Below are 27,953 nucleotides of genomic sequence, written 5' to 3'. Positions count from 1 at the left end.
AACACTTCATAACTGCATAGGGGATAATATGAGCCACAAATCTCCCGCTGACATGGCGCACGCTTTATTTAACATCACAACTGACGTAACATTTGAAAAACTCAGAGTCAGTGTCAGAGTCAGAAGTATTTTTTACGTCACAACAAGGAAATAACCCGGTTTATTAATAAAGTCATGTAAACTCTGTTTACTTGCGTTGTCAGTTTACTGGTTTGCATGTAAACGAGGAAAACTGGTTATTTCAATAAGCTGATTTTTTTGTTGTTGTTGAGTTATTAGCTTACTGGTGTGCATGTAAACGCACCCAATAACAATCTTGAACCCCTTTACTGGGTTTGCTTTTAGCTTGTAGGGGTGTAACGGTACACTCCTTAGTTTTGATGTCACGGTTTGGTACAGCAGGGGAGAGAAAACTAAATATAAAATAGTTTTTATTTATTTATTATTAAACAGTGGTTTACTGAACAAATTGTGTCTGTCCTTAAATTAATCAAATTATAACAAAAAGTTTTTTAAAGATAAAAAATGATCTCTGCTAATGCTGTAAAGTGTAAACTATATAGAGAGCCTTTACTTGCACATTACTATAATCTACCAACAGAGCCCAAACTATTAGCCTAAATACAGGAGCTATTTATTGTTAGATATAATAATCAACACTCAAATAACATCGTATGCAAACATGAAAACTTCACATTTGGCAGTTTTTGCATTAATGTTGAAATAGAATGATTTATACACAGTGGCTGTCATTTTCATTTAAACACACATTTAATAACCAAGACATCACTGACAGGTTAAGTAGAATTTGCATATATTTGGCAAAAGAGTTTATTTCTCTAGTGAACTAACCAGCTGTGGACACTGAATGACTTGTGAGGTAAATGGTATGTGACTGTTTTTAAGTCGTTTTATTTATGTCTTTCTGCCGTTGAAACACTGTTTGAGCGATTCCACGACATATGATACAATTTAGTAAATTGTAATTGTAATTCAGTAATTGTATCCTTATACCTACAGATGCTGATTATTATTTATTCTTTGATGATCGCGTTCACTCGCTGCCGTTTGAACTGACATGATTCTGTCATGTCACATTAAAGAGTGTCAAAAAATGGCATTTATCATTAGATTTTCGTGATAAAAAGGACAGAATACTTCATGTTTGTGTGGGAGCTCAGATTGAAGCGTGGAAAACAAGCCTACTGTTAAAGATTGCATCCGTATCGAAAGCCCTGTACCGAAACGGTTCGGTACAAATACCTGTACCGTTACACCCCTATTAGCTTGAAATGATTGGATCCATAGAGTAGCTTCAGCTGAAACAGAGATGTATAAATATAACATCACAACAGAAAACAAAAATAATTCATCCAGCACCTTTAAGGAAATCTGTGAAAGCTGCTGTACCTGTGGTAGTTAACCTTGATAAGAATTATAGCTGACTCTCTGTACATGTGCAACCGCAAGATTCAATTCCCATAATCCCTCCACAAATGCCTCTTTGTCTTATTATTACTGTGTTTAGCAGATTAACAAATTGAACCTTAGCACATTTAAGCATCCTCTCCAGATCCCTCCATCCCTTCCGCCACAGGTCTTTGTTTTGTGGGTCGTTCATGACGGGGTGCCTGGTCTCTCTTCAGCCGGTACTGAGGATGGAGCTTGTGCGAACTCGGGGAAATCTGGGTTTTCTTGAAGTTTTGGTCCCATGTGCACTCCACGCAGTCCATCTCTCCAGGCCTATCTGCTTTTCCAGAGTGCCGGTTCTGGGTGGAAATCGTGTTTTCCCAGAGTCTATGTCCGTGTGCACATTACTGTGAGCGTCAGAAGGGAGCCTCCGCAGATTTTATCTCAGCTTGATAAAGCACTGGTCATATCGGTGTGTGTGTGTGTGTGTGTGTGTGTGTGTGTGTGTGTGTGTGTGTGTAAAGGTAGTGTGCAAGGATTGTGTATTAGGGGATAATGGTGTATATATTATTTAGTTGTTTGTGTTTTGCATACAGTTGATTTGAATATGGCAGTTTTTGTTAATCGCCCGACTGTCCTCCCTCCTTCCCAAATCAACCCCATTTTAAAATCGTTTTGCTACCTCGCTTTCTCCAGATGGCTCACGTTCCAGCATTTTTCCTTTTTTTTCTTTTTGTTTAAACAACGTATGCCCCACCCTGTGGTCTGAAGTTCCGCAATGAGCCGTCTTGACAAGGTGCCAGGTTTTAGATTCAGCGTCTCATAAGAAGTACATTTTCCTCTTACTGCCCCCTTTGGCCCCCTCCTTTTTTGTCTTTTTTTCATTCTGTCTTTCTCTTTCTTTCTCTCTCTCTCTCTCTGTGTTCGTGTGACGTCCTGACCACTAACGGCTACATATTAAGAGATAATTCCATACCCTGAGGTTACAAACCGGCTTAAACTGGCTCTCGCGCGTTTTGACTCCACTGGGTACCCTGGGTGAAGAAAAAAAGGATATTGTAACTCCCTGTTTTTTTTTTTGTGTTGTTTTTTTAAAAAAAGGAACAGGAGACCAATTCTCACGAGGATGACATCAGTTCAGTCGGCAATGCTCAAAACAAACATGTTATGCATTTATGCATGCTACAAGTATTGCTCATACCCATACAAGCACAACCAGGCAAACCATGCTGCACGACTTCTGTTCTCAAACAGTATGATTATTGGAAAGAGGATTTTTTTCTTTTTTTGCATAATTATCCATCTTAGTCACAGCAATAACGCAGGCTTCAGAATTCACTTTTGCACATGCGTTCTCCAGTTGCTGAAGTCCAATTACACAAATAATGTGCGTTCGTTTAATTTTTAAAGCTGCGGTTATGTATGTGACATACAAGGGTCAACTATATAATGAAGTCAGATTTGCTTTGTCAGGACAAAGGGACAGATTCTTAAAATCAGGTTGGGCAAGTTGTCATTATTAAATGTTATAAATGTATACAAATGACAATCTTCTCTAAATAAATATAAATATGCTATTGGCCAAAACAATGGTTTGATATTTTAATAGGTTGCTTTTTACATTTGGTTGTATTAATGAATGTATTTTGAATTTAATTAATTATTTTACTGTTTAAATTGGGTCAGAACGCCTTTAATAGTCTTTTTAATGACATGTTCCATAGGGGCATGTTGTCACAAAGTCAGTGTGTATTGTATGATTTTGTCCTGGGCCGAAACAATGGAAACATTCAATAGCTTTTTGTACCCAAGAATCTCAAAGTGTGACAACTTGCCCCACTCTAAATTAAATGATCTTCCTGACTAGCATATAAACAAGGGCAATGCATTTCCCTCTCATAATGGTCTTGACGAAATTACGTTGTTATATTGTGACCGTCTTTCAAATACTCTTTCAGCCTCTTAAGAATGTATCAGAGCGATTCATCTTCTTCAGAAAGAAATATCCATCCACGTTTCTTCTCTTTGTGTATTTTCTCTCTTCTGGCATGAGTATTAGATTGTGTTCCTCCTTAACCTTGAAGTCTGTCTGTATCTTGTATAAATAGGCCTGTAGCTTTATTCAGATCCTCTCCGTTCGTCTCTCTCTACAGTCACCGCCTCTGTTAGAAAACCTCCTGTTGAGGGTTTTTCTCATCCCTCTACGTATTTGAGCTCAAGTTTGGATGTGGGGATTTCTGAGGAAGATCAGCGGCAGGAAGGACGATCGCTACCGGTCAGCGCGGTCCGGATCAGAGGCTCGAGGTTCGACCTACAGTTAAAGTTCAGTTGCGTTCTGCATTTCCTGCACGTGTTTACAGCTCTGTGTGGTTTCTCTACCTGCGTGCTATCTCGGGCCTTTGGTTAGCACCGTTCCTCACTGAGGAAACCTGGTTTGCGTTCGAGGCACATTTCCTCACTGTAGGTAGGCCGTTTTAACCGCTGTTGCGTCTACCACCTCCTTTGGTATCTTAAAGATCTTGTTGCTGTCTTTATTTGGTCTCTTTGTCTTCAGCCTCACTCCCCCACACACTTCCTCCCCTTTGCCCCCTGCTACTGCCCCCACCCTCCTCCTGAACCGCCCCTCCCTCCCTCGGGCGACAGCAGAACAGGAATTGATTAGTGGCACGGCTTAAAAATAGAAGGGCCTGTTGTCATGGCAACGGCCACAATGAGCTGTTGTCTTGTTTAATGAAGACCGAGATTTTAAGTGTTGTGGCTGAACAGTACAGTGAGCGGGAGACGCCATTTCTGGCTAGGTGTGCACAAGTGCCGGGGCGCAGATATTCGCTGCGATCTCGTCCCTCCTGTCAGAAGTGTGTGTCATGCGATATGCAGATGGTCGCGAATGGGTTTTTGTGCGCGTGCAGGATGGTCTTCCTCGTGTGGGTGTGTTGTGTGGCTTTGAAGGTACGACTACCGATCTGCTTTGTCGCAGTCTCATCCTGGTTGCTCTGCCCGCAGGTACTTGCTGAATCTGCAGAGGTGCATTAAGGTAAGGCATCAAATGCATCATACGCTGGCAGCTCCAAAACACATTATTGACTCAACCCACATCCTGTTACCCATACGTCCCGTATGCATCAAGCCAACCAATTACAACCCTGTTGCCATGGGCGCCATCCGCCTAATTGGCCTCATTAGTGTCAGAATCTGGCCGTATGCAAATTTTGGTCATATTCCCAGCAGATCTCTTCTCCGAGTAATATACAGTAATAGTTAGCCATTGTGTAGGTCGTTGGTGAGGACAACGGTCCAATTAGCGAATTAACCACTAAGCTTCGATACTGTACTCAACTCAACCTCCCAGAAGTGTTTTTGAAATTCCTGTCAGTGTAGGAACGTGTGCATAACGTGCCGTTTGGTGATGGTATGCTAATACGCCTGTCCTGAAATTCCCCTGCAGCAACCTACTTTTGTGACATCACTGCACAGCTGACTTACAACATCTCAATTACGCTTGCATCACGTTGCAGCTGGATTGCGTGTGATGCGAGAAATGATTTATACTGATGAATATGTCAACAAGGTTTTTTTTTCTTTTTTTTAATTTGGATTTTCATTAGCATCTTATGAATACAATTGTTGTTGAGCACTAGTGAGATTCCTTAAATGGGATTTACAGGATTTTAAGTTTTAAGAAAGTCTTTAAAGGAGCTTTCAGTGCCAAGGATCCCAAAATTGTATGATCCTTTGGAAGGGATCTCCTTCCTTAAAATTTAAAATCATATTTGAATGTATTTACCATTGTAATTAACCATCAGGTAACAATTCTGATTTCCATTATCAATTCCATTATTATTTTATTTTTTTATTTATGCTTATTTACATTTTTTATTAATCATTTATTTGCTTTAATTCGTTTTACTAAAGCTAATCCATGAAATATTATCTGGAAAATAAATAACACACAGACGTTTGTTTTTGTCAATTGTGGGGACTCTCCATAGGCCTAATGGTTTTTATACTGTGCAAACCATATTTTCTACCCCCCTACACTGCCCCTGCCCCTAAACCTACCCATCACAGGAAACATTATGTATTTTTACTTTCTCAAAAAAAAAAAACACACATCCTGTAGGACTTATAAGCCTTTTGAAAAGTGGGGACATGGGGGATATGTCCTCATAAGTCACCATCTCCTGTAATGCCTATGTCATACCCATGTCATTATACACATTTGTATTCTGATGACACACACACACACACACACACACACACACAACATGTATATATATATTTGTTTCTTACATTTTTAACGCGACGTAAGCATCAAGGCTATTTACATGGCAAACACAATTTATAAAATTCTAAAGTACTATATTAAACATTTCAACTTGACATAAGATGGAATATTTCAGAATATATCACCTGAATGTATTTTAGATTTTCTATGCATGTTTCTAAATATATAAAAAAAATTCTAGCAGTATCATAAATATTTCAGTCCAACAGAATGTGTGTGTGTATATGTATATATATGTATGTGTGTGTGTGTGTATATATATATATATATATATATATATATATATATATATATATATATATATATATATATATATATATATATATAATATATACACATACATATATATGATGCAGATTGCATCCTCATTTTATTATTATTTCTCTAGTAAATTTGCTAGTGTCTAATTGTTGTCAGATTAATGAGGACTGAAATGGTTCGCCATTATTTTACCAAAAGTAGGGTTTATCAAGAGAATCATCATTATACAAATGTGCAGAGGCTTTGAGCATTGATGCCCAACGTTTTATCTCTGTGACTCTCATCGTGTAGGATTTTTAGAGATTCACTGATACCAATCTCAAATGCTCATTGGGACTTGTATCAGTCCATAGTACACTGCCCTCTGAGTTCTTATCACTTTATTGCTGTGCTGTACTTTAATTTCCCTGAGCTTCAGTTCTAATAATTAATGTTGATATTACAGTCTATAAGAGTTGCCGCATATGGAACTGCAGAGACTGAAATCTGCTCACATCCAGCTATAAGAATAGTCCAAAATATTAGCATCTATAGCACTTTTTAATGGATCGTGGCCATTGTTTTGTTGTAACAATCCCCACAAGTCAACATTTGAGAATCTGCAAAGTTCAAACTAGCTCTACCTCCTTTTGCAGATCTGGTTGACTTGTGCTCCAGGTAATTTATTTGTAGGTTTGTGTGATTTTTACATTGATCATTTACCAAGTTTTTTAAAGGGCTTCCCCAGCATTCTCCCCCATCTGCTATTGGTCAGACAATCTGATTGTCCTGCCCCACAGTCCGCCTTCAGTTGAGTCAATGTTGTTGTGTTGTGCTGGTCAGGATGCTCCAACAAACAGAGCTTTGTTTTGCTTTGACACACGAGGAACATCTGGCTGGACACTACTCCAAAAGTTCTGAATCACTATATGAGTGGTTTGTTTTCTGATGCTATGTCCAATTTCGCTAGTTATTTTATAAACTAAAAAGTGTTTTGGACAAGCACACATGATCAGTTCTGTCCAGAAGTACCTGAAAAAAAATAATGTTATGCCCTCTTAAACCCTGCCTAGCTTTCAGGAAAGTCAAAAAAGCTCCTCTAATCTAAGGCCGTGTTCTTTTAAAGTCATTTGATTCATGTTCTTGGGGGCTTTAGGGAGCTGTTCTGTTGACATCTTTCACACATTTAAGCCCAAGTGCTCTGCCAGTCCATATTGATCAGAGGGCCTACTCACTCGGAAGACTAATTTGAAAGGTGACAAGTAACTGTTGTGAACTAGTTAGACCCTAAAGCATCTCCGCGGTCCAGGGTGCATGTTTTGTGGTCAGGTGTGCTGTGTTTGTTCATTTTCATCTTTTTCACATTTCTCACCACCTTGTTCAGCTGTTTTTATTCTGTTGAGCTTGTTCTCTGTACCTCAGGTGGTGGATACTGGAGCGAGGAGCATCGAAAGCGAAAGTGACAGCAGAATGAAAGAAATCAGGCAGGTCTTGACCAAACAGGTGTTGTCACCTGCTTTTGTGTCTTCAGTGGAGTCATGGTTGCAGAAATGGCTGCGGCATGAGATCATGAGGCCCGGGTCTGCTGCTCAAGTCATATTTCTGCTTTACGTGCCCTGGGGGAGGTCACACTCTCGCTGGTGCTTTGTCGCTTGTGAAAGCAAGTTCACGGAGTGGCAGCCAGCTGCTGAGGAGCTGAAGATAAACCTCCTAATGGCAAATGGAGGGTCGTCACCTTGTTGACGTTTCGTTCTGCAACATGCCAGAAGGGCCCGGGTGTGCAGCAGTTTTGAAATCGGGAGTCCAAGCTGCCCAAATTCAAGGCTGGAATAGACTACGTGATTTTGTTCAGGTTTTTGCCCCAGTCTTAACACACTGGTGCTAGTTGCTGAAACTCAGAGATAGTCTGTAGGTTTTGGGCAGTTGATGTGTTTCTGCTCAAGTTTGTGTTCGGGATGATGTGGAAGTCTGGTAGTGTGTGATCGTCAGTAGTTTATTAAATGATGCTCATGGAGAACGGTTGCATAACCTGCCAAGACTAGACTTACAAGCAGTGCTTGACATTAGCAAGCCTCCAAATGCGGGTGGATTTCAAAAGTTGCGTGAACGCAGTTACTCCTACTGGTCACTTTGGCAGGTTGAATTTATCTATAATATATACATTTTTGTTAATTGTATTTTTAAAATTATATTTTAAAGGCATCTGAAATAATAAACAAATACTGAAATATCTGAAACGCTTCCAATATTCATTTTCCACCGAATAGATACACTATACCAGCTGCACTTTCTCTTATCTCTCCGTCAGCGAGCGGCACATTCCCGCATCCCTTTACTCACTTTTCTCCGGATGAATATTGTTGGTGTTACAGGGCTTGAATTTTGGTGTGGGATTGTGCATAATTTTACTCATTCCCGCAGAATATGCTTGCACCCAAAGTGCGCACACATAAAGCCGCCTCTCAGTACTAAATTGAGTTAAATCTCTTTCGCTGCTTATTGTACTTAAACAGTCAAATACACAAAATAATGTCGTAAACAGTCTGTTCTGTTTTAAGTGAACGTAAACAGTTGGGAAAGAAATTGCGTTCAGTCGTAAAGTGATAGCTGTCATGAGTTTTCATCATGGTATCGATGTCAAAATTGTGGCGAGTAAAAATGCTGAGTGGCTAGTAACTTTGGAAAACTACTAGCCACAGTGGCTGATGAGCAAAAAAGTTAATGTCAAGGTAGTCATCACATTTTTTTTCTTTAATACCGTTCATAGAGGTTTTAAGTTTTTAAACTAGGTTTTAAAAGAAGAATAAAGAAGTGTATTACAACCTTTAGTTGTATTATTTGTCATTTTTAAAAACTGCAGGCTTGGCAGCAAACGTGGTCACTGCATGGTCACCTTAACAGCAACTGCAGCCAAGTCGTTCATCATTTCCCATCATAGTTATCAATGTATGAGTTATAGTAGATTAAAGGTGCCAGATATTTGTTATTCACACATCTCTTGCCTTTAATTTACAGGATTATATTTTCCAAGCACATTAGCTTAAATATTTAAGTCTGCTCTTGTTATGGTTGTATTTTTCGCCTGACGTCTACACTCTATCTGTTGCTGTGAAAGTAAGGAGAATGTTTATTCAGATTATGACGTGTTTATTCAGGACCAAGAGTTCTGACATGATAAATGTCAAATCCAAACCCTTCTTCACAAATAATATAAACAACAAAAAACATATCTTTTCATCCTCCTCTACTCCGAAGTCAACAGAAGTCTGCTTAAAGAGCCGGTACACCCAAAAATCAAAGTTAACTCATCATTTACTCACCGTTCCAAACCTGTATAACTTAATTTCTTATGTAAAACACATTTTTATATTGAATGTCATTGGGGCCCAGTGGTGGTTTGCACTTATTCATTTTATGGACAAACATATTTTGTGTTTCCACAGGAGAAAGTAAGTCATACAGGTTTGGAGTGTCTTTTTAATACTCGACTATCCCGTCCCACTGTACTTTTTCTCCTCTTGCAGACACTTTAAAATCAATTAGCTCCTGCCAAAAGCCACCCAAATGCTTCTTATACAAAAGTGGACAATGCTATCATTGCGTCCAGACTTCAGCCATTGTCGACATTTCCCAAGTGTTCACGGCGCTCACCCAGTATGACCCTATGCCAAGCCCGCTTGCTCCAGCTTTAACTAGGTTACTGCGTCAACGCCTGCCCTTCACTATAAATCACTCTCCTTACATTTAAACCCCAAAGAATTGTGATTCCATCCAAACGGAGGCTTCCGAGAACCAAACGAGCCGCTCCTGCCGGATACGTCTTGTTTTTTTTTTTATTCATCTGGGTGGGCACGCACACCTTTAGTGATAGCAGCCATTTTGAGGTCTCCGTGCTCGGCATCAGATGCTGCAACCAGGAAAGGCTTAATCTAGCCAATTGAGCGGGTGGGTGATCAGAGGGGCTGCATGCGAACAGGCAGATTTGGGAGATGAGCCAGGCTCCGATGGTGGGGGATGGGGGTGGGGAGCGAAGATGGGTGCAAACCCCTGGTCTTCCACGATAAGTACTGTGCCTTAGGACGAAACTTGGGGAAATTAAGAGAATGCACCGCTACTCTTGCATGAAGGAATCCGAGCGTTCAGATATCACCCCGGTCCTTGGGGAGTGCTAGTGTGCTGCTTAAAACAAGGCACCTTGTACCTCTCTGGGTGAGGGATGCAATGCCACCAGCGCTTTTGGTCCGGGAGGTGGGGCAGCGGGTTACGTCAGCCAAATGAATTGTCATGATGCAGATCATGCGTGAAATGAGCTGCGGATTCCATCGTGCGCTTGCAACCGGCCATAATATTATCATTGTTTCTTTTAACTGGCAATTTTTTTATGCACTTTCCGAATCGGTTCTCTTTTGTAGGGGGGCAAGGGTCTCTTTGCGTGTGTACCGGTTCGGGGGGCTTCAGGGTGTGATGGTGTTTGCAGTGGGGGCAGAAGGAGGAGGACATTTTTGTGCTTGCAGTGATCTGATCGACAGGCAGCAGTGGCGTGTGCATAAAGAAAATGGTGTGCCGGTGGGGGATGGGCAGAGGGGAATTAAGGGTTGGCATTATGACAGGGTAGCGTGTCAGGAGAGTGCTGCTGTCTTGTTTTTTTCTTCCATTTCATTTTTTTGTCTCAATCGTGTCCTCTTCATCCTCCGTCCGCCCTAACCCCCAACTCTGCCCCCCATCTGAACCGATGATGATCTTGTGCATTGTGTATGTTACTATCTATTAAAAAAAAAAAAAGAAAGAAAGAAAGAACCGAAAAGTAGTTTGTGGTCGTCCGTACCTTTAAGGGGCCCCCAGAAAGTGAGCGTGTGTGTTTATTTTTACAACGCAGGGAGGAAAAAAAGGAATACTTTTTTTGGAAGGGGGGGGAGGGGTGAAGAGCACGAAGGGAGGGGTCAGTTTTTGCTCTGCTTTGTGGTGTGTGGCACAGCTGTATTAGAATGGCGGGTCTGAAGGGCACAAAGTGAGTCTTGTGTCGGTATGGCCCGTGAAACCACACACACACACACACATTGTTCCTCGTCTTTAGGCCCGTTCCCTACCTAGCTATGAACTCCTGAGCGAGTAACTATCCAGGGACCATTTGTAAAGGATCAGTGGGATTGTGCAGCGGGACAAAAGGTTGATTTAAATAAAACGGAGATTTGAAAGTTGGTGGTTGAGGGTGTTGCGAGGGTCGCTGGGCGAGATCGCCGGATAATCTATTTCGGAGTGGAGCTTCTCCGTGGCTCTGTGTACTCGCACACCATTTCACTCTCTGTCTTTCTTTTTCTCGCTCTCTTTCTTTTCATCTCCGAGCTGCTGCTGCTGCGTTGGCTGGCGTAGTGCCCAAAGCAGTGAGTCTGTCGTGGAGTGCGCGTGTGCAGGTTTCTGGGGAGGAGGAGGAGGAGGAGGAGGGTGGCTGGGGTGTGTGTGCGTCGATATGCAAAAAGGGGGGTGGATAAAGAAGGAGTGGGCCGAGTAAAGAGAGTCTGGTTTTTGTAGCAGCTGACTGAAACAGTCATTATATTATGTAAAGGGGAGGGGGGGTGATGGTGTGGGGGGTCAGGCTGACGTGCACTGCACAGACCTTCTGATTGGCTGGTTGGTGCTATTGTTGGTTATGTGTATGCTTGTGCGTTTATTGCTCACGCACTCCCTCGCTCTTCCGTTCTACTGTCTCTACTGTTTTTTTCCTTCTCACTCTTTCCCCTCTTTCCCCCTTTTTTCTCCCCTCACATGTTCATTTGTGCGAGGTGGGTGGTTTGTTGTGAAGGTATGACATTTATTTATATATCAGGGTGCTTGCTTCTCAATGCCTCAATCTTTGTTAAATTTAAAGGACGTTATGCAGCCTCCTCTTGCACTTATTTTATTTTTTTAAAGATATGTTTTTGCATTCTTAAAGCCAATCTCGAGAATCAGACTTTGTGATGCAATGCAACAGTGGATGTATGATTAAACTATGCACGGAGAAGAATGACACGAAAAATAATGGGATGATAGAGAGATGATGAAGTCATCAAGGGACCAATTACAGCTCAATTTAATTTGTAATTGGGGATGTCCCTACAATAAGGCATTTTAAGACCAGTCGCTTCTGGGTCTCGGGAGCTTAATTGGGTTTAGGAATAACTACAGTACTGCGTGTTTCATATAAACTACAGATGAACGTGACTGTTAGGCCACTTGGGCGTAGCTTTAGCGTTTGGTGCTGAGGTTTGTGAGGCAACACTTGTCTAGTTTAAAAAAACAACAACAAAAAAAACATCAGTCAGAGGTGTTATTTCAAGTTGAGATCTGTATATTTGTGTGTGTGCCTGGTAAACCCTATGTTCTGATGACCCCACAAGTAATACCCGCAATTTTTGACCTTGTGGGAACAAAAAAAATAAAATTCATACATGCTACTTTCTTATTTTTTTTTATTTATTTTTTTTAAATGTAAAAATGCAGTAATTGGTTAAATTAAGGGTTGGGCAATAGACAATGTCATTAGCTCCGTATCGAAACCATTATGCCTATGGAATATCCTAATCATAGATATATGTGTACATAGATGCCTCATTAGTGCCTGTGCGGATGGCGCGGATCGGTCGAATGAGGAATCTATGTACACATGATCATGCCGGATTTGACCTTCTCCGGTGGAAGTAATGGGGTTGGGAATACTAGATGAGATTCGCCTGCTATGAGGTAAAAAAATAACAAATACTGTTCGGTTTCTCGCAGAGAATCGTTTTGTGTTTTAAGACATCAGTGTATCATCACAAGCCACATGGTTTAATATGGATTCGTATGTTTGTGTGTTTTTTACTCTCATAGTTGCGCTCATAGAAAAAAAAAACATTGACATGCATTATACAGCAATCTTCTACAAAAATCTTCATTTGTGCTCTACTAAAGAAACACACACACCTACATCTTGGATGCCCTGGCGGTCAGCAGATAAACATCACATTTTCATTTTTGGATGAACTATGAACGATGGACTCTCGATTCTCGATTCCCAATGCCTTGAAATCGAGGAATCGTTTCTTTTTGGAATCGGTTCCCAGCTCAGTTATTTCGAAGGTCCTGACAGCCGACAACAGCAAAAGAACCACAACCCACAACGGCTTTCCCCAAGCATATAGTAAATAGGATAAAAAACAGATAATTATTTCAGCTGTCGTCAATTATCCCTTACATATTCTGCTTTTTTTAAGATGTTATCCCTCAAATCAGCCTGACTTGGATGGTCTTGAAGCCGTGCGACTGCCGTATTTTGTTTTGAACTGAATATTCAGGGTAATGGAGCTTGCTAGACTAGCATAATATAAGACCAAAATCATTTTCTCATTGATATTGCTGCATCAGAGAAGTCAGAAAATAACAATTGCGACGAGCCTTTTGTCATCGGTCACAGAGGGCTTAGATATACAGCAACCAGCAACCATGTGGAGGTGTCACTTGTCCATTTAGTGAATACAAATTCATCTCGCCCACAAGCTCACACACGCTTCTAAAGCCTTCTTTCTTTATATTATGGCTCAGCAAGGTCACCATGACTGCCCGCGATCAGTCACGTCTTATAGGAATGGATAGGTTAGGCTGAGCTTTCCTGGATGTTAGCTAATAATAATTAGAGCCAAACAAAAGCATTTCGGTGATGTAAATGCTGATTGTGTTTGCATCAGGGCCTGTGTGACACTCGCATCACAAATGGCATCATTTGTCAACCCACAGACGAGAAGCTCTCCTTCTCCATCGGTCTATGCGGTCTATAAGTGCGTCAGGCTGGTGCCATGCTGCTTTTCTCCTGACCGATACGTGTGTCCACGCACCTTTGATCCCAGACTCACATTAAACACAATCCCTCGCTTGCAGATGCTCTAAAATCAAAGTTAAGGAGTCCTGGGGCAAATGTTTGAATTCTGCATGACCTCAAACAGAGAGGGGCACTCAGAGGTGTCAGAGATGAACTATGAGCATTCACAATGTGCTTTCTTCCAGAAGTGAAGAGATTCTGTTTTTATTTTGTTAGCTTCACACTACAAAAAAATGTTGACTTGCCCTATGTGCATGCTGTATCCTTTTATTCATATTTAAACGTGTTTAAAGGTCTATGTGTTGCTGCCCCTACGTGCAAACTTTAGCAATGCGAGTCTGACATGTAATCCAGTTTCATATACAGATTCACAGATTCAATATTGATTCACAAGCTCTCTATTCATTTCGATTTTAAATTTGATTTCATTTGATTCTGACTTTTAGGTTTCAATTTGATTAATTATGAATTTGATTTCATTAATTTAGTCATCATTGTCATTGATTTTCATTTAGTTTTTAAGTTTGATTCTGATTCTCAAGCTCTGTTTCATAAGATTATGAATTGAGTTTGATTCATTTTGCAAGCTCTCGATTTCATTCTGATTCCCAAGCTCTCGATTTAGATCAGATTTCAATTTTGATATGATTGATTCCCAAGCTCTCAATTTGAATAGAATCCAATTCGATCTGATATGATTGATAAGCTCTCTGATTTGATTCTGATCATTCAGTTAGATTCTGATTCAGTTTGATTCATTTACAAGTTCTTTATTAGATTAGTTTCCAATTTTGATTAAATTCCAGGTCATTGGGTAGATTTCAGTCATTATGTACGTCTTGATTTTATAAGAAATTATCTTTTTGCTATTGCTTTAAATTCTACAGGGTAGAACTGTCACAGAAACTGGTAACAGTTTTTTTGTTTGTATACTTTTCATTTAAAGAACTAGTTCATAAGAGTCATTTGTTTCAGGAATCAGGCTCCTTTGGTCACGCTTTGTTTTTCATTTACTAAAAATAATAGACTCGGAGTCCTTTATTTGTGAATCACATTACTGTACAAATGCTTTTCTATACAGCGACAATAGGCATAGAGTATCAATATCAGGGTTAGAATTAAAATGGTGTTTATTATAAATGTACGTGTGTTACACGATCTTAATCACGATTATTCTCACGCTTGTCTGGTGTTGTGCTCCGGTCAAGAATACCGCCTGAGGAACAGCACCACTTCTCTTTCGTGCTGTTAATAACTCTTTTTAATTAGGTCAAGTACGTCACATTTTGTGACAGTCATGTTACATGATTTTACCGATTTGCACGTTTGGACTTTTAAGAAGAAGCGAAAGTGCACTGCTGGAAAGGGATGGAATGGTGCATAACAATCTTTTTATCTTGATTATCGTATTTTCATTATTGTCAGAAGCCAAAATCGTAACTGTTTCAATGAATTGCAATTAAAAAAAAAGTTTTACTTTCTTGCAAATATACAGGGTCCAAAGAATGAATGGTCGGCGAGCGGCTGCACCTGATAATGTTCTACCTTTTAGACTGAAGCTACAACCAGAATACAAATGCATCAGACAGATAAAGAGGTTCCAGCACAAACAATAGCCTGCATAGAGTCCTGCACATTCACTGTCCAGACACTCCCCGTGTGTGTGTGTGTGCGTGCGTGTGTGCGCGTGTGTGTGTGTGTGTGTGTGGGAGGGGGAGAGCCTCTCTCTGCCCTCTGGCCATGAAGGGTCCGCCCAAGCGTGCCTAACTAATAAAGACGAGCAAACACACACATGATCATTTAGATCTGCAGTACGTGACACATGTCTAGAGCACGGTGGAGTCTTGTGTGTACACACAATCAAATCTGCACTTGAGCACGCATGACCCCGCAGTGTATGCGTGCGCTTCGCATGGGAGGGTACGCACGCACACACAGACTCACACACGCAGAGTGATTCAGTCACGTTACAGACTGGCTCTTGGGCTCCCGTGTGGTGTGTTGTGCTTTTGTCCGGAGGGGAGAACAGGAAGTTAATGGCTGACTGTAAGAATGCAGCAGTAGAGATTGGCTCATCTGGTGCTTCAGTAAACGAATGTCACTGCTGATTTACACCGTGTATTGGGTTAACCGTGTGTTACACATGTATTACACTATTTTATATTGGGCATCATTTTGGAGTTTTACCTGTGTATAAGAACTGATGGTCCTGATGTATCTCATCATATTATGACAGTGCTCTCTGTCTCGTGGATGGTGAGGATGTCTCCCAGGCTTTACTGTCTCTTTAGGAAGACTGCTTTTTATCAATCTACTGCACCATAGTTTTCTCTTGGTCTCCCAAAACAGACTCGCTGTGTTTCAAAACTAGTTTCGACAACAGAGCTGTCGTGTAGCAGTTAGACATATGGGGCAGTGGGGTTCAAATTGGATGGATGGATGGATGGATAGATGGATAGATGGATAGATGGATAGATAGATAGATAGATAGATAGATAGATAGATAGATAGATAGATAGATAGATAGATAGATAGATAGATAGATAGATAGATATAATTTGATCGATCATCTATTTTTTACTGAAACCAGTTGTATCAAAGCTTTTTGGCAACAAGCAAGCCAAACAAATTTCAACTATTGCTACGCCAGAATCAGTTTTGGTTACTGAAGTGCTTCCATACTGCTGACATTTTGACCTGTTGTAGCTTATTCATGTTCTGTGATTTAAATATAGTAGCGGCAAATTAAAGGGTTATTTCACCCAAAAATATTTTAATTTTATTTTTGCCCTTATGTCAACAGAAATAGATATTTTTAATGAAATGTGAAAGCTTTCTGTCCCTCCATTGACAGCTACACAACTATCACTGACGCTTCAAGTTTATAGCGATTGTAAAACTAATTCGTATAAATTAAGCATTTTGGTGTAAATTTTATAAAGAAACTCATTTTATATGATAAACAGATTGAATTTAGGCTTTTATTTAAATATAAACATTGATCAGCAAACAGAAACTCAATCGAACCTGCTTGACATGGGAGAACAAACATCATTGGTTCTTGTTGAAGCTCAAACGTGATGCGTAACACAAGAATGAACCTCATTGGTTCTTTTTGAAGCTCAGACGTGATGCGTAACACAAGAATGAACCTCATTGGTTCTTTTTGAAGCTCAAACGTGATGCGTAACACAAGAATGAACCTCATTGGTTCTTGCTGAAGCTTAAATGTGGCGCATAACGAGTATGAACCTCATTGGTTCTTGTTTAAACGCCATCTTTACTGTTCATATCACTGAGTATCAAGTGCTGAGAAAGAGCTGAAATTCAGATATAGTAAAAGGGATTTAGTTTCCAACATGCGCTGTAAGCAATAGATCAATCACAACAGACTGGGCCATCTGACCAATCAGAGTAGTCTACGTGAAGGAGGGGTTTGGAGAGACTGAATCTACAAATGAAAGAAATTAGGAGATGTGCAATGTATATTATGAAAAAATTAAAGTTTTTTGACCTTGGATACGTGTAAACCTATTTTATGAGACCTCTAAAACAAAATTTGGAACGTTTAAAATGGCGTAATTGGGGCAGTTTAAATTAATAAAATAAAATATATGTAAAATGGAAACAGTACTCCCCTTCATCAGAGGAAAAAAAGTCCTCTAATTATAGTTCTTGGGTAAGGCTTGAATCTTCAGTCACAGTAATTTGGTGCCAGAAATATGATCCCACAAGTAGGGAAGGTCGGTCCCCTCTCAGTGACCGCTTTGTGACGTTGTCAGCAGGAGTTTTGGGAAGCTCCACTCGGCTCTGTGTCTGAACTCTGAAATGACTCTTGTAGTAACAGGCTCCTAATGTGAGGTAGGGAGACCCTCTCTATAGCAGCCCAAGCAAATTTCCTCAGTCAAACCATGAAAGTTACACTGATTTGTATGTAATGATCATGTAATTTATCAATTAAGCCTGGAGAGGCCTTGGTTCTCGAGCACCGAAGTCCACAGCCTCAGCACGAGGCAGACTAATGGCTCTGTAAAGACTGTGGGCGTGTGAGGAGTCATAGTAGATCTCTCTCTCTCTCTCTCTCTCTCTCTCTCTCTCTCTCTCTCTCTCTCTCTCTCTCTCTCTCTCTCTCTCGCTCTCTCGCTCTCTCGCTCTCTCTCTCTCGCTCTCTCGCTCTCTCTCTCTCGCTCTCTCGCTCTCTCTCTCTCGCTCTCTCGCTCTCTCTCTCTCGCTCTCTCTCGCTCTCTCTCGCTCTCAGCTCTTTCACTGTAAAAGAATAATTAAGTGATTTGCATTGGTCTCAAGCAGGGGAATTTGTACTGATTCCTACAGATTAGGGCTGTCACGATACCAAAAATGCAGCAACATCTCTTGATACGGTTGCAGGAATTCATATACTCTTGAACACAATACATTACATGAATACTTCCAATGTATACCTCGTTATAAAAAACTAAATTATTTATTTATTTTTATGTGATGACTTTGCACCTGCATCCCTCCTGGGGATGATTTAGGGTGCTTTCACACCAGCACTTTTGGTGCGCACCTGGGTTCGATTGACGTCAGAGTTCGGTTCGTTTGGATGATGTGAATGCGGTCTTTCCGAACTCGGGTGCGCACCTGCGAACCGCACTGGAATCGGCTTAAAGAGGTGGTCTGGGGTTCGGTTCATGTGAACTCTGGTACGGTTCGCTGCTGATATGAACGCAATCATACTAAATCACAGAAGTGAACCGCTATTAATGCCGTATGATGTGATAAAAATGTATGTTTTGTGTGCGTTTCACTCATTTACATGACACACGTCACTGACATACTGTAAGCAGGGAGCTGTAGATCTCATCTCTGCTCGTCTTCAGCGTTCTTTAGAGCATTTGAAATGCATTCGTGGCAGATAGAAATACGTGCCATTACATACTGAAACTTTGGTTACAAAACCAACGGTTCGAAAACAAAAATATAAAAGTGACGGGAGCAACGCCATGCCTTTCGCCGCCTTCACGCTGGCTGTCGTTACTAAGAAACCGGGTAAACATTTGCTGCTTTGATGATGCAAACGAAACCCCAGTTTGGATCCAAATAATATAATATGAACACCAACTATAATATGAATGATCCAACTTTGGTTCGGTCTAGGCAATCGAACCAAGTGTGAAAGCAGCCTCAAACCCTAACAAGTGTGTTCACAGATATTCTCTCTCTGTGTCCCTGACAGGATGGAGCGGATGTCTGAGGAGGCGTTGAGGCTGAACCTGCTGAAGCGGGGTCTGGAGGCGCCGGATGAACGGGAGGAGGCTTTAGCCAAACGCCTGAAAATGGAGGGTCATGAGGCCATGGAGAGGCTGAAAATGCTCGCCCTCCTCAAACGCAAGGATCTGGCTGCCTTGGAGGGGGCGGCGGTTGCGGCAGCCATGGCAGAGGGCAAAGGCCCCGGGGGCAGCCAGGGGCTGATGGGAGCTGTGCCCTACGAGGAAAAGATGAATGGAAGTTTGAGAGTCGGGGGCCATGGAGGTCCCAGCAAAAATGGGAAGGAAAACATAGTAGATGAGCCAGTGGACATGAGTGCCAGAAGGAGGTGAGGTTTTGGGAGAGTGGTCAACATCAGTTTGCACATAACTCTAAGCCGGGTTTTAAAATTGCGTCGTTTAGAGGTAAAATTCCTATTTTAGTCCTATTTTAAAAATGCCAGTAAATAAAACAAATATTATTTGTAATTCCCCTCTTTCAATAACAAATCATTTAAAGTCTTGAATTAGTTTTTGAGTTCTAGAATAGGTTTTAATGTAAAAGGTTGGATTTTAACTCTTCCCTGTCTGTCAGTAACAATCTGTTTAGGCCCTGTCTTTATTAAGCCCCTCCTTCCAAAAAGCACAATGTGTTCTAACTGGTCGGCTGGACAAGTGTGCTGTGATTGGTCAACAGTGTTCGGGAAATGTCTGGCCCCTTAGCAGAAACCGCGAATTTCAACGCACTACTAACCCACTCAACCAGACCCTGTCCCTTTATTTTGCATATGCCTTGGGCGGGAATATTGTGATAAGTTTGTTTCTGGAAGAAAACGTTGCGTACTGATATAGAGAATAACTCAAATCGAACTTGTAGGGTCATTTAAAAACGGATATCCCCTCCGGACATCACTTTTGGCCACTGCTGTAGGCCTTTTTAAGAAAAGATAATAAATTTATGATAAGCACTGATATATATGAAAGGGACACTATGTAACTTTTTTTGTTTTGTTCAAAATTTATATGAGCAAGTAAATCATGAATACATCTTCCAAACGTATTTTTGTCTTCTCCTGAATCACTACAGTAGGCCTATCATAAGTGTTTATATTCAGACTATTTTAGACCGAACCGGACGCCACCACTGCGGAGTAGCACATTACCTGCGTGACCCGTCATAGACAGAGAGAAGTAGCTCCAGCTACATTGTTCTTCTGCAAGATGCATTCAGTTTTGTCTATTAACTGATAGAGAACCAAAAGTTGCATAGTTTACCTTTAAAAAAAAAAACGAATTGTCAGTTGTTATTTTAATTGTGACGTAAAAATTCTGTGATCTCTTTTGACATCCGCTTCTGATTTTGCTCTTCGCAGTGAAATCGTTCGAGAGCGACGCACTCCGTCACCAGACGTTATCATTTTATCAGACAACGAGGCGTCCAGCCCGCGGAGCACGCCCCACCCTGAGGAGAAACAGCATCAGGCCAACCTGGAGATGTTCAAGGTACACCATCCATGGAGGAATCATTTCTTTAGTTGGTTACCCACCACTAAATCTTTGAGTGAGTCACTTGCATGTTTGTTCTGCAGGGGAAGACTGGCGAGGAGCGGCAGCAGATGATCAAAGCTCTCAGAGAGGAGCTCAGGCTGGAGGAGGCCAAGCTGGTGCTCCTGAAGAAACTTAGACAGAGTCAGATGCAGAAGGAGAACGTGGTGCAAAAGGTCAGTACTCAATCTCCAGGGCCAGTAACTAAATATGCGGATCATCAATTAAGAAGTTAAACTAGATTAATTAGATGGGACGGCCTGTTGGAAAATGTATTATAATTTTTTTTTTAAATCAACCTAATATCTACTATACTGCTGTGTATGTTTAGTGTAGTATGCCGTTTTCTCCGTGCATATTAGACCTTTAAAGTCCCCATGAAATCAAAATTGAGTTATGGTTTTAGTCTTACTGTTAGGCATTAGCTAGTAGTGTAGTACTGAATTTGAAAAAATGTGACGCTTTGAGCTCTGTTGAGCTGAAATCATAAACACCTCTGACTGGCCATTGTCACAGACATATTTGATGAGCATGTGAGCACAATGGCCAGTCAGAGGTGTTTACGATTACAGCTCAACAGAGCTCAAAGCTTTTGATATATATATTTTTTTTTCAATTTCAGTACCGATTTGGTATCGTGGTCTGTACTTTTGACAACACTTAGCTAGTGTGCTCCAAAAACAGTGACAAAATTCACATTTATTAGATATAAGCATTCAAAACTTACTATCTTCTGCCAATATGGATCAATGATTTTGATGACATCTCTGCATTTCTGCTTCTAATCAGATTTTCTGACCAATCAAATGCTCTCGAGTAAAGTGTCCCGCCCCCTACATTGTAAATTGAAGCTGCGGCTGAAAACAGTCACTTGGTCACACATTTACTATTTTCAAAAGGATGAATGGCACATTATAGGCACTATATAGGGGATAGGGAACGCTTCAGACAGTGTAAACATGCTTTCCATTGGGTCGAATAAAGTCTGGTTTCACATTAGTGTCATTTTGCACAGATTGCTGGATTTTAAAGCGATATGGAAGGAGATTAGAAGTAGAAACGGTTAGAGATTAGGAGGAAACTGCGGCTTTATCGAGCTCAACGGCCCTGGCCAAGCTGTGATGTAAACTAAATACTATTGGCTATGTTAAATAAGGGGAGGAGCTGCTCAATATGTCCCCACCCTGTCTTCCTCTTTTAAAGTGGAAATTGTCAACACACTGGATAAGGCACTTCAGTGGGCCCTTAACACACCAGAATCTGGCTGGATTGTATCTGTCAGAAGTTAAAGGTTTAAAAATACATGGTAATGAAGTCACACACCGGATGTTTGTAAATAAGATCATATTATTTCAGATGGTCGTGCAAAATAGAGTGGCTGAAGTAGCAGCAGATTGTCAAAAATAGAAATGGAATGTCCATCAGCTGAAGCTGTTCTTAAAGTAGATTCCAGCAGTGATTGATAGATACCAGATACTTGACTACTGTTTTCCAGTAATGAGTAATCTAACGCGTTACTATTTCCAAACCAGGTAGTAACTTATCCAAGTCACTGTGAGTTACTATTTTAGTCTTTTCCTTCGAATTTTTTTTACTTTCTTCTTGCATCTCATGGAGAGTATTTTTTCAGGATTTGTTTTTTTATTTCAACTTAAAATGTCAGGAGATATGCTATTGACGTTACTGTTAAAAATACACGTCCAATAAAGTGAGTGTTGGCAAAAACGGTTGTCGTTTCTATGTTGAGACGGCAGGGTTGGTGTTGGCTCCTGCTAAATGTTACTAATAAAGTAACTTGTAATCTTACTTAGTTGCTTTTAAAATCTAGTAATCTGTAAAGTAACCAAGTTACTTTTTAAAGGAGTAATCGGTAATCAGGTTACTTTTTCAGAGTAACTGTGGCAACACTGGATGCCAGTTGATTTAAAAAATAAATTATGGAAAGCAATTTTTTGGTTGTCACTCTTCTGATGTAGAATTTTTTTTGCATGCACACAGGCTTGTTTATTGTCATCATCTAGACAAAAGGGGCACAATCCCATTGATTTTAGGCCTGGTGAAGCCATGTGAGAAACCAGGAGTGTTGAGAATATTATGATTTTGATGGATCATGTGTCACTGAGAGATGCTGAAAGTTCACCTTTGCATCGCAGGAATAAATTACATTTTAAAATTGAAAACCGATTATTTTAAATGGTAATATTTTACAATTATTACCGTTTTTATTTATATATATCAAATAAATGCAGCCTCGGTGAGATTGCGTTTTTGTAGGTTGATACAAAACACCACAAAGTGTGTGTGTGTTACCAGGATAAGTCAGCAAGCAACCGGGTGCAATTTTACAAAATCCTACTATTATGAAGGGCTGGCTTATGAATATTAACGTAGTCACCTGACTTGCTGATCCCAGCAATTTATGAAACAATGTGTATCCATGAGACTTCTTAATAATTGATTAATAATTTTGCCACCCATGTACTTAACCAAGTCTGCATTACAGTAGAAAGAGTATCATAAATAAAAAAAAATGTAAAGGTTGTTATCAAATCTTTTTATATCCCCAGTTCTCACTTTTTCTATACACTTCCGCTTTACAGCTAATGTGTGTAGTTTCTGTGAAATCAGCCTTCAAATGGCTTTCTTATAGTTGTCTCTGCATATTAAACTATAATTGGAGAAAGTACTTAAGGGATCAAAAAATCAGCATTGACTGAATGTCGCAGTGTTGTCTGCTGTAAATCTGCCTGTATTTGTGTTCCACATCTACACTGCAGCTCCTCTCTACAGCATGTTCACCTTCACTGTTATAACACCAAGCAAAATAACCTCCCCAGTGTCCAGCTGAGTGTTATATTAATGCCAGAAAAAACTGTCGAGGTATATCGTTCTATTGTTGAAAGGACATTAGTTACTAGCGGGGGTGAAATAAGGTAACGGAGCGAGAAGTTACCGCACAGATAGCATATCACAGCTCTGTGTAATGTTTGTCCATGTACTGTGGCATTGAGATGTTTCGTCTTTGCTACTCAACTCTGCGTCTGTCCAGATACAGGAATGGGCCATAAACAGGCACTCGCGTGTCGCACCTGACGTTCAAGTTCCACAACACACTCTTCATGAACAATGTTTGCTTGCTCTTGACCTGGAGGAGGAAATTTAGATTTTTCTAAATGTATTTTAATCTGTGAGGATGAAATGCTAACTATGTTCCAAAGCATACAATGGTTTTATAATGATGTAGGTTTAATTATTTTATATAAATATATTTAATGTTAATGCACTGTATTTGGACATGCACAATTAAAAAAAACGTGTATATACACCGATAACATTATGACGGGTGAAGTGAATAACACTAATGATCTCTTCATCACAGCACCTGTTTGAGGGTGGGATATATTAGGCAGCAAGTGAACAGTTTGGCTAAATCTGAAATCGCCCCTATACCCTCAAATAGGGCATTATTTGAAGTGACAGCCATTTGTAGGGGTATCTGAAACCATTAAGTGCACTCATTCAATCCCACACTATACCACAATAATGAGTGTCTGAATTCACGCACTCGTTTTCATTCACTCCTTCAAGTGAACTATATTAGTGGACTAACGTAGGGAACAGTGATTGACAAATGCTGAATCATCCCTAAACACTCAAGTTGATGTGTTAGAAGCAGGAAAAATTGTCAAGCTTAAGGATTTGAGCGAGTTCGACAAGGGTCAAATTGTGATGGCTTGACGACTGGGTCAGAGCATCTCCAAAACTGCAGCTCTTGTGGGCTGTTCCCGGTCTGCAGTCGTCAGTATCTATCAAAAGTGCTCCAAGAAATTAACAGTGGAGAACTAGTGACAGAGTCATGGGTGGCCAAGGCTCATTGTTTCACGTGGTGAGTGAAGGCTGGCCCGTGTGCTCCAATCAAACAGACGAGCTACTGGAGCTCTAATTGCTCAATAAGTTAACGTTGGCTCTGATAGAAAGGTGTCAGAATACACAGAGCATCACAGTTTGTTGCATATGGGGCTGCATAGACCAGTCAGGGTGCCCATGCTGACCCCTGTCCACCATTGAAAGGGGCAACAGTGTCTGATGAATCACGTTTAAAAAAATATTTTTTATTTTTGGTACTTTATGTTCAGTTGGTGGTTTGTGCAGTAGCATCCCCTGGGGTGGATTTTTTTTATCCCCACTGTGGATAAAAAATAGTTCGACAGAGGCAGGGATACATAAACCCCCCTACAAAACGCACACTATATATAGTATATGGTTTATGTATTCTATTCTTTGAAATGCCTTCGCTGCAATACCACGATAGATGAATATGCTAATCATTCTTTCAGTACGTTTTATGAGTATATGCATAAAACGTCCCATTTACCTGTAAGACATCCTTAAAATAGGTGTGTGAACTGCAAAGTCACATTTGTCTGTGACACCCTTAGGCTGTGTAAAAAGACTAATTAGTTGGGAACAGGACAGTTGTTGAACAATGGAGTATGGGAAGTGTTTGGGTAAAAACAAAAAAAAACTTAAACAATCAGTAAAATCCCAAACAATACCTATTTTTCTACTTCCAATTGGTGGAAATTGCACAGCAGCTTTAACTGAAGATTGTTGCTTGAGTTTCTCTAATACATCCATCTCAACCTTTTTAATGCCCCCCCCCCCCCCCCCAAACAATATTTGAAGGCCCCGCTGACTAGAAAGAAAGATGAGAGAATAAACTGGAAATGTGTATATTCATTATATATAAAATCCACAAAACTAAGAAATATCTTTTATTTTGGGTTTGTTTAATCCCAATTTAATGCTTTTGTCATATTTAAAATACTTTTAGTAAGTCTGTAGGCCCTCTTAGGAGTGTGAACCACTGTAATCTAATCCATTGAGGGTTTTTTTTGTTGCTGTTATATATACACTCTTTGTACAGTTAGAGTTTTTGCTAGATGGATTTTTTTCCCCTTTCAGGTGCCGGTGGTCCAGAATGCCCCATCGTCAGTGCAGCCGTCACCCATGCACAGCTCTCAGGGGCTCGGGAAACTACCCGTGCGGCCCGGCATGCACTCATCTGAGCCTCAGAACCTGCGCACAGCACAGGTGCGTGTTTTTTGTGTGTGTGGTTTCTGAGATATGCACTCCAGAATATTTCTTTCTTAATATGAGCTTTTTTTTCCTACATGCATTAATGATGTTTTCCACAGCAAGCACAATGCATTTCCTGCACATGAATACTCCTCATTATGCTGTACGTATTAGACTGAACATGTTAGAGCCTGCTGTTGGTTGCCATAGGAGCAGCACCTTAAGATCAGCATAACTGTATAGATTGGTACCAGTTACCATTTTTAATTACGGTCCATCTGTTGAGTACAAACAAAGCATTTGATGTCAACAATGTGTACTCATCTACAGTGTCTGTTGACATCTAGTGGACATACAGGGCATTGCATATTTATTAATAGCTCTGCATGTGTCTTTCTTCACCCCCTTAGGGCCACACAGTAATCAGGTCCGCTGCCAATGCATCTTTGCCCCCCATGATGATGTCACAGCGGGTTATTGCACCCAATCCTGCCCAGCTTCAGGGTCAGAGATTGCCCTCCAAGCCCGGCATGGGCCGCTCTTCCACAGGCGGTTTGGGTAATACAGTGAGCTATCAGCAGGTACGGTCAGACAGTTAAGCTCAAACACATTAGTCGTAATTTGTTTTGTGGTTTCTCTCCCGTTGAACTTTTAAACAATTTTACAATGTGAACAGCTCCGTTTTTTTTAAAGGTCATACTCTTTTCTAGGAGTTGCTGTCACATTTGGACTTTCAATACATGTATTACAGGCTCATTTCAAAAGACTGAGTGATAACGCAAAAGAGTATTTTCAGGCTTTTGACACAATATGTAACATTCATAATTCAAGTTTTGGCTATGATATTTACGTCAAAAGTTTTATTTACGTCAATTCTTTTTTAAACCATAAAAGTCTTTTACATATAAAATATTTTTTGCTTTTGTACGTTCTTTTGAAAGAATCATGAAGAATGTATCACAGTTCACAGTCACAAAAATGTAAGCAGCACAACTCTTTCCAAAATCGATAATAATAAAAAAGTTTCTTAAGCAGCAAATCAGCATATTAGAATAATATCTGAAAGATAATGTGACACTAAAAACTGGGGTAATGATGCTGAATGTTCAGCTTTGATCACAGGAATAAATTACATTAAAAAATATTCACATAGAAAACAGTTAAATGAAGCTGTAATACTATTTCACAATATTACTGTACTTATATTAAATTAATGCAGCCTTGATGCGCATCTTTAAAAAGCATTAATGGTAGTTTGTGTGTGTATCTCAGTATTTTTAGATTTCTTAGTTGCCTTAAAAGGGTGCCAATTTTTTGTTGTTGATAATAGTTTAAAAAAATGTAATTCTAAATATTATTATATTACATTTTTCAAACTCTTTTATTATAAACAGAGCAAACAATAAAAAATGTGTACTCTAATGTAAACACTAATATATATTTTTAAAATAACATTGTAAAATGTGAAGTGCAATTCAGGTACTACTTTTTCTTTTTTGCTGCTGAGGTTTAAATTATGCTTTTAAAACATCTCCTCCTCAGGATGGCGCGTAAAACAAGCCAACTGGAACGGCCCTTAACTTAATAGCCAAATAAAAATATTCATAGTGTTGTTTAGTTTTATATCGCCAGCAAGAATCATATTGAATATGTCGTATATTCCACAAATGGCTTGGACGCAGCATGAATCATTCATAAAAATGGATCATGTCAGTGGCTGATGATTTGCCCTTTTGCTCTGTGTGATGCAGGCTGCCAGCCAGCAGGTGGGGGTCTCGCAGCGTTCCGGATCCTCGGCGATCTACATGAACCTGGCACACATGCAGGCAGCGGGAGCAGCTGGCGTGGCTGGCGTCGGGGTGGGCGTGAGTGGGGTTGGTGCCGTCAGCCCCTCCACCCTTTCCAGCGCATCCAGCGTCGCTTCTCTGAACGACCAGGCCAGCAGCCAAGCGGCCGCTAAACTGGCCCTGCGCAAGCAGCTGGAGAAGACCCTGCTAGAGATACCTCCACCTAAACCCCCAGCGCCCCTGCTGCACTTCCTGCCCTCTGCTGCCAACTCTGAGTTCATCTACATGGTGGGGTTGGAAGAGGTGGTGCAGAGCGTCATTGATAGTCAGGGTAAGAAACCACACCACAAAAACTGTTGGGTAGGGTAGAGTATTGAAGTTGTCATGAAATCAAAATTTACTTCGTTAGCACATATTAAAGGGGTGGTTGCTTGTTTGTTTTCTATGCTTGGTTGTGTTTATGGGGCGCTGTATAACATGTCTTAATACTTCTTTTTTTTTACGCCGTGTTTTTCTTATATTTGACCTTTATTCCACACCGCTGT

General features: G+C 40.5%; 1 protein-coding gene across 2 annotated transcripts in view; it reads left to right on the top strand.

The window, feature by feature from the left end:
- gatad2b (GATA zinc finger domain containing 2B) overlaps positions 1 to 27,953 on the top strand; it is a 48,876-nt gene that overhangs the window by 13,878 nt on the left and 7,045 nt on the right. Inside the window, exons 2-8 of one of the 2 annotated variants that reach the window (XM_067426407.1) lie at positions 4,414 to 4,444; positions 18,988 to 19,347; positions 20,371 to 20,500; positions 20,587 to 20,718; positions 25,508 to 25,636; positions 26,032 to 26,202; positions 27,373 to 27,739. In XM_067426407.1, coding sequence (XP_067282508.1) covers positions 18,989 to 19,347; positions 20,371 to 20,500; positions 20,587 to 20,718; positions 25,508 to 25,636; positions 26,032 to 26,202; positions 27,373 to 27,739 — 1,288 coding nt within the window. In that variant the 5' untranslated portion in view covers positions 4,414 to 4,444; position 18,988. The remainder of the gene's footprint in view (positions 1 to 4,413; positions 4,445 to 18,987; positions 19,348 to 20,370; positions 20,501 to 20,586; positions 20,719 to 25,507; positions 25,637 to 26,031; positions 26,203 to 27,372; positions 27,740 to 27,953) is intronic. The other variant, XM_067426406.1, reaches the window with a different exon arrangement.

Source organism: Pseudorasbora parva, chromosome 19 (genome assembly GCF_024679245.1).
Source record: "Pseudorasbora parva isolate DD20220531a chromosome 19, ASM2467924v1, whole genome shotgun sequence".
NCBI lineage: Eukaryota > Metazoa > Chordata > Actinopteri > Cypriniformes > Gobionidae > Pseudorasbora > Pseudorasbora parva.
The sequence above is the reverse complement of the archived record's forward strand: the minus strand, read 5'-3'. Positions and strand labels throughout refer to the sequence as shown.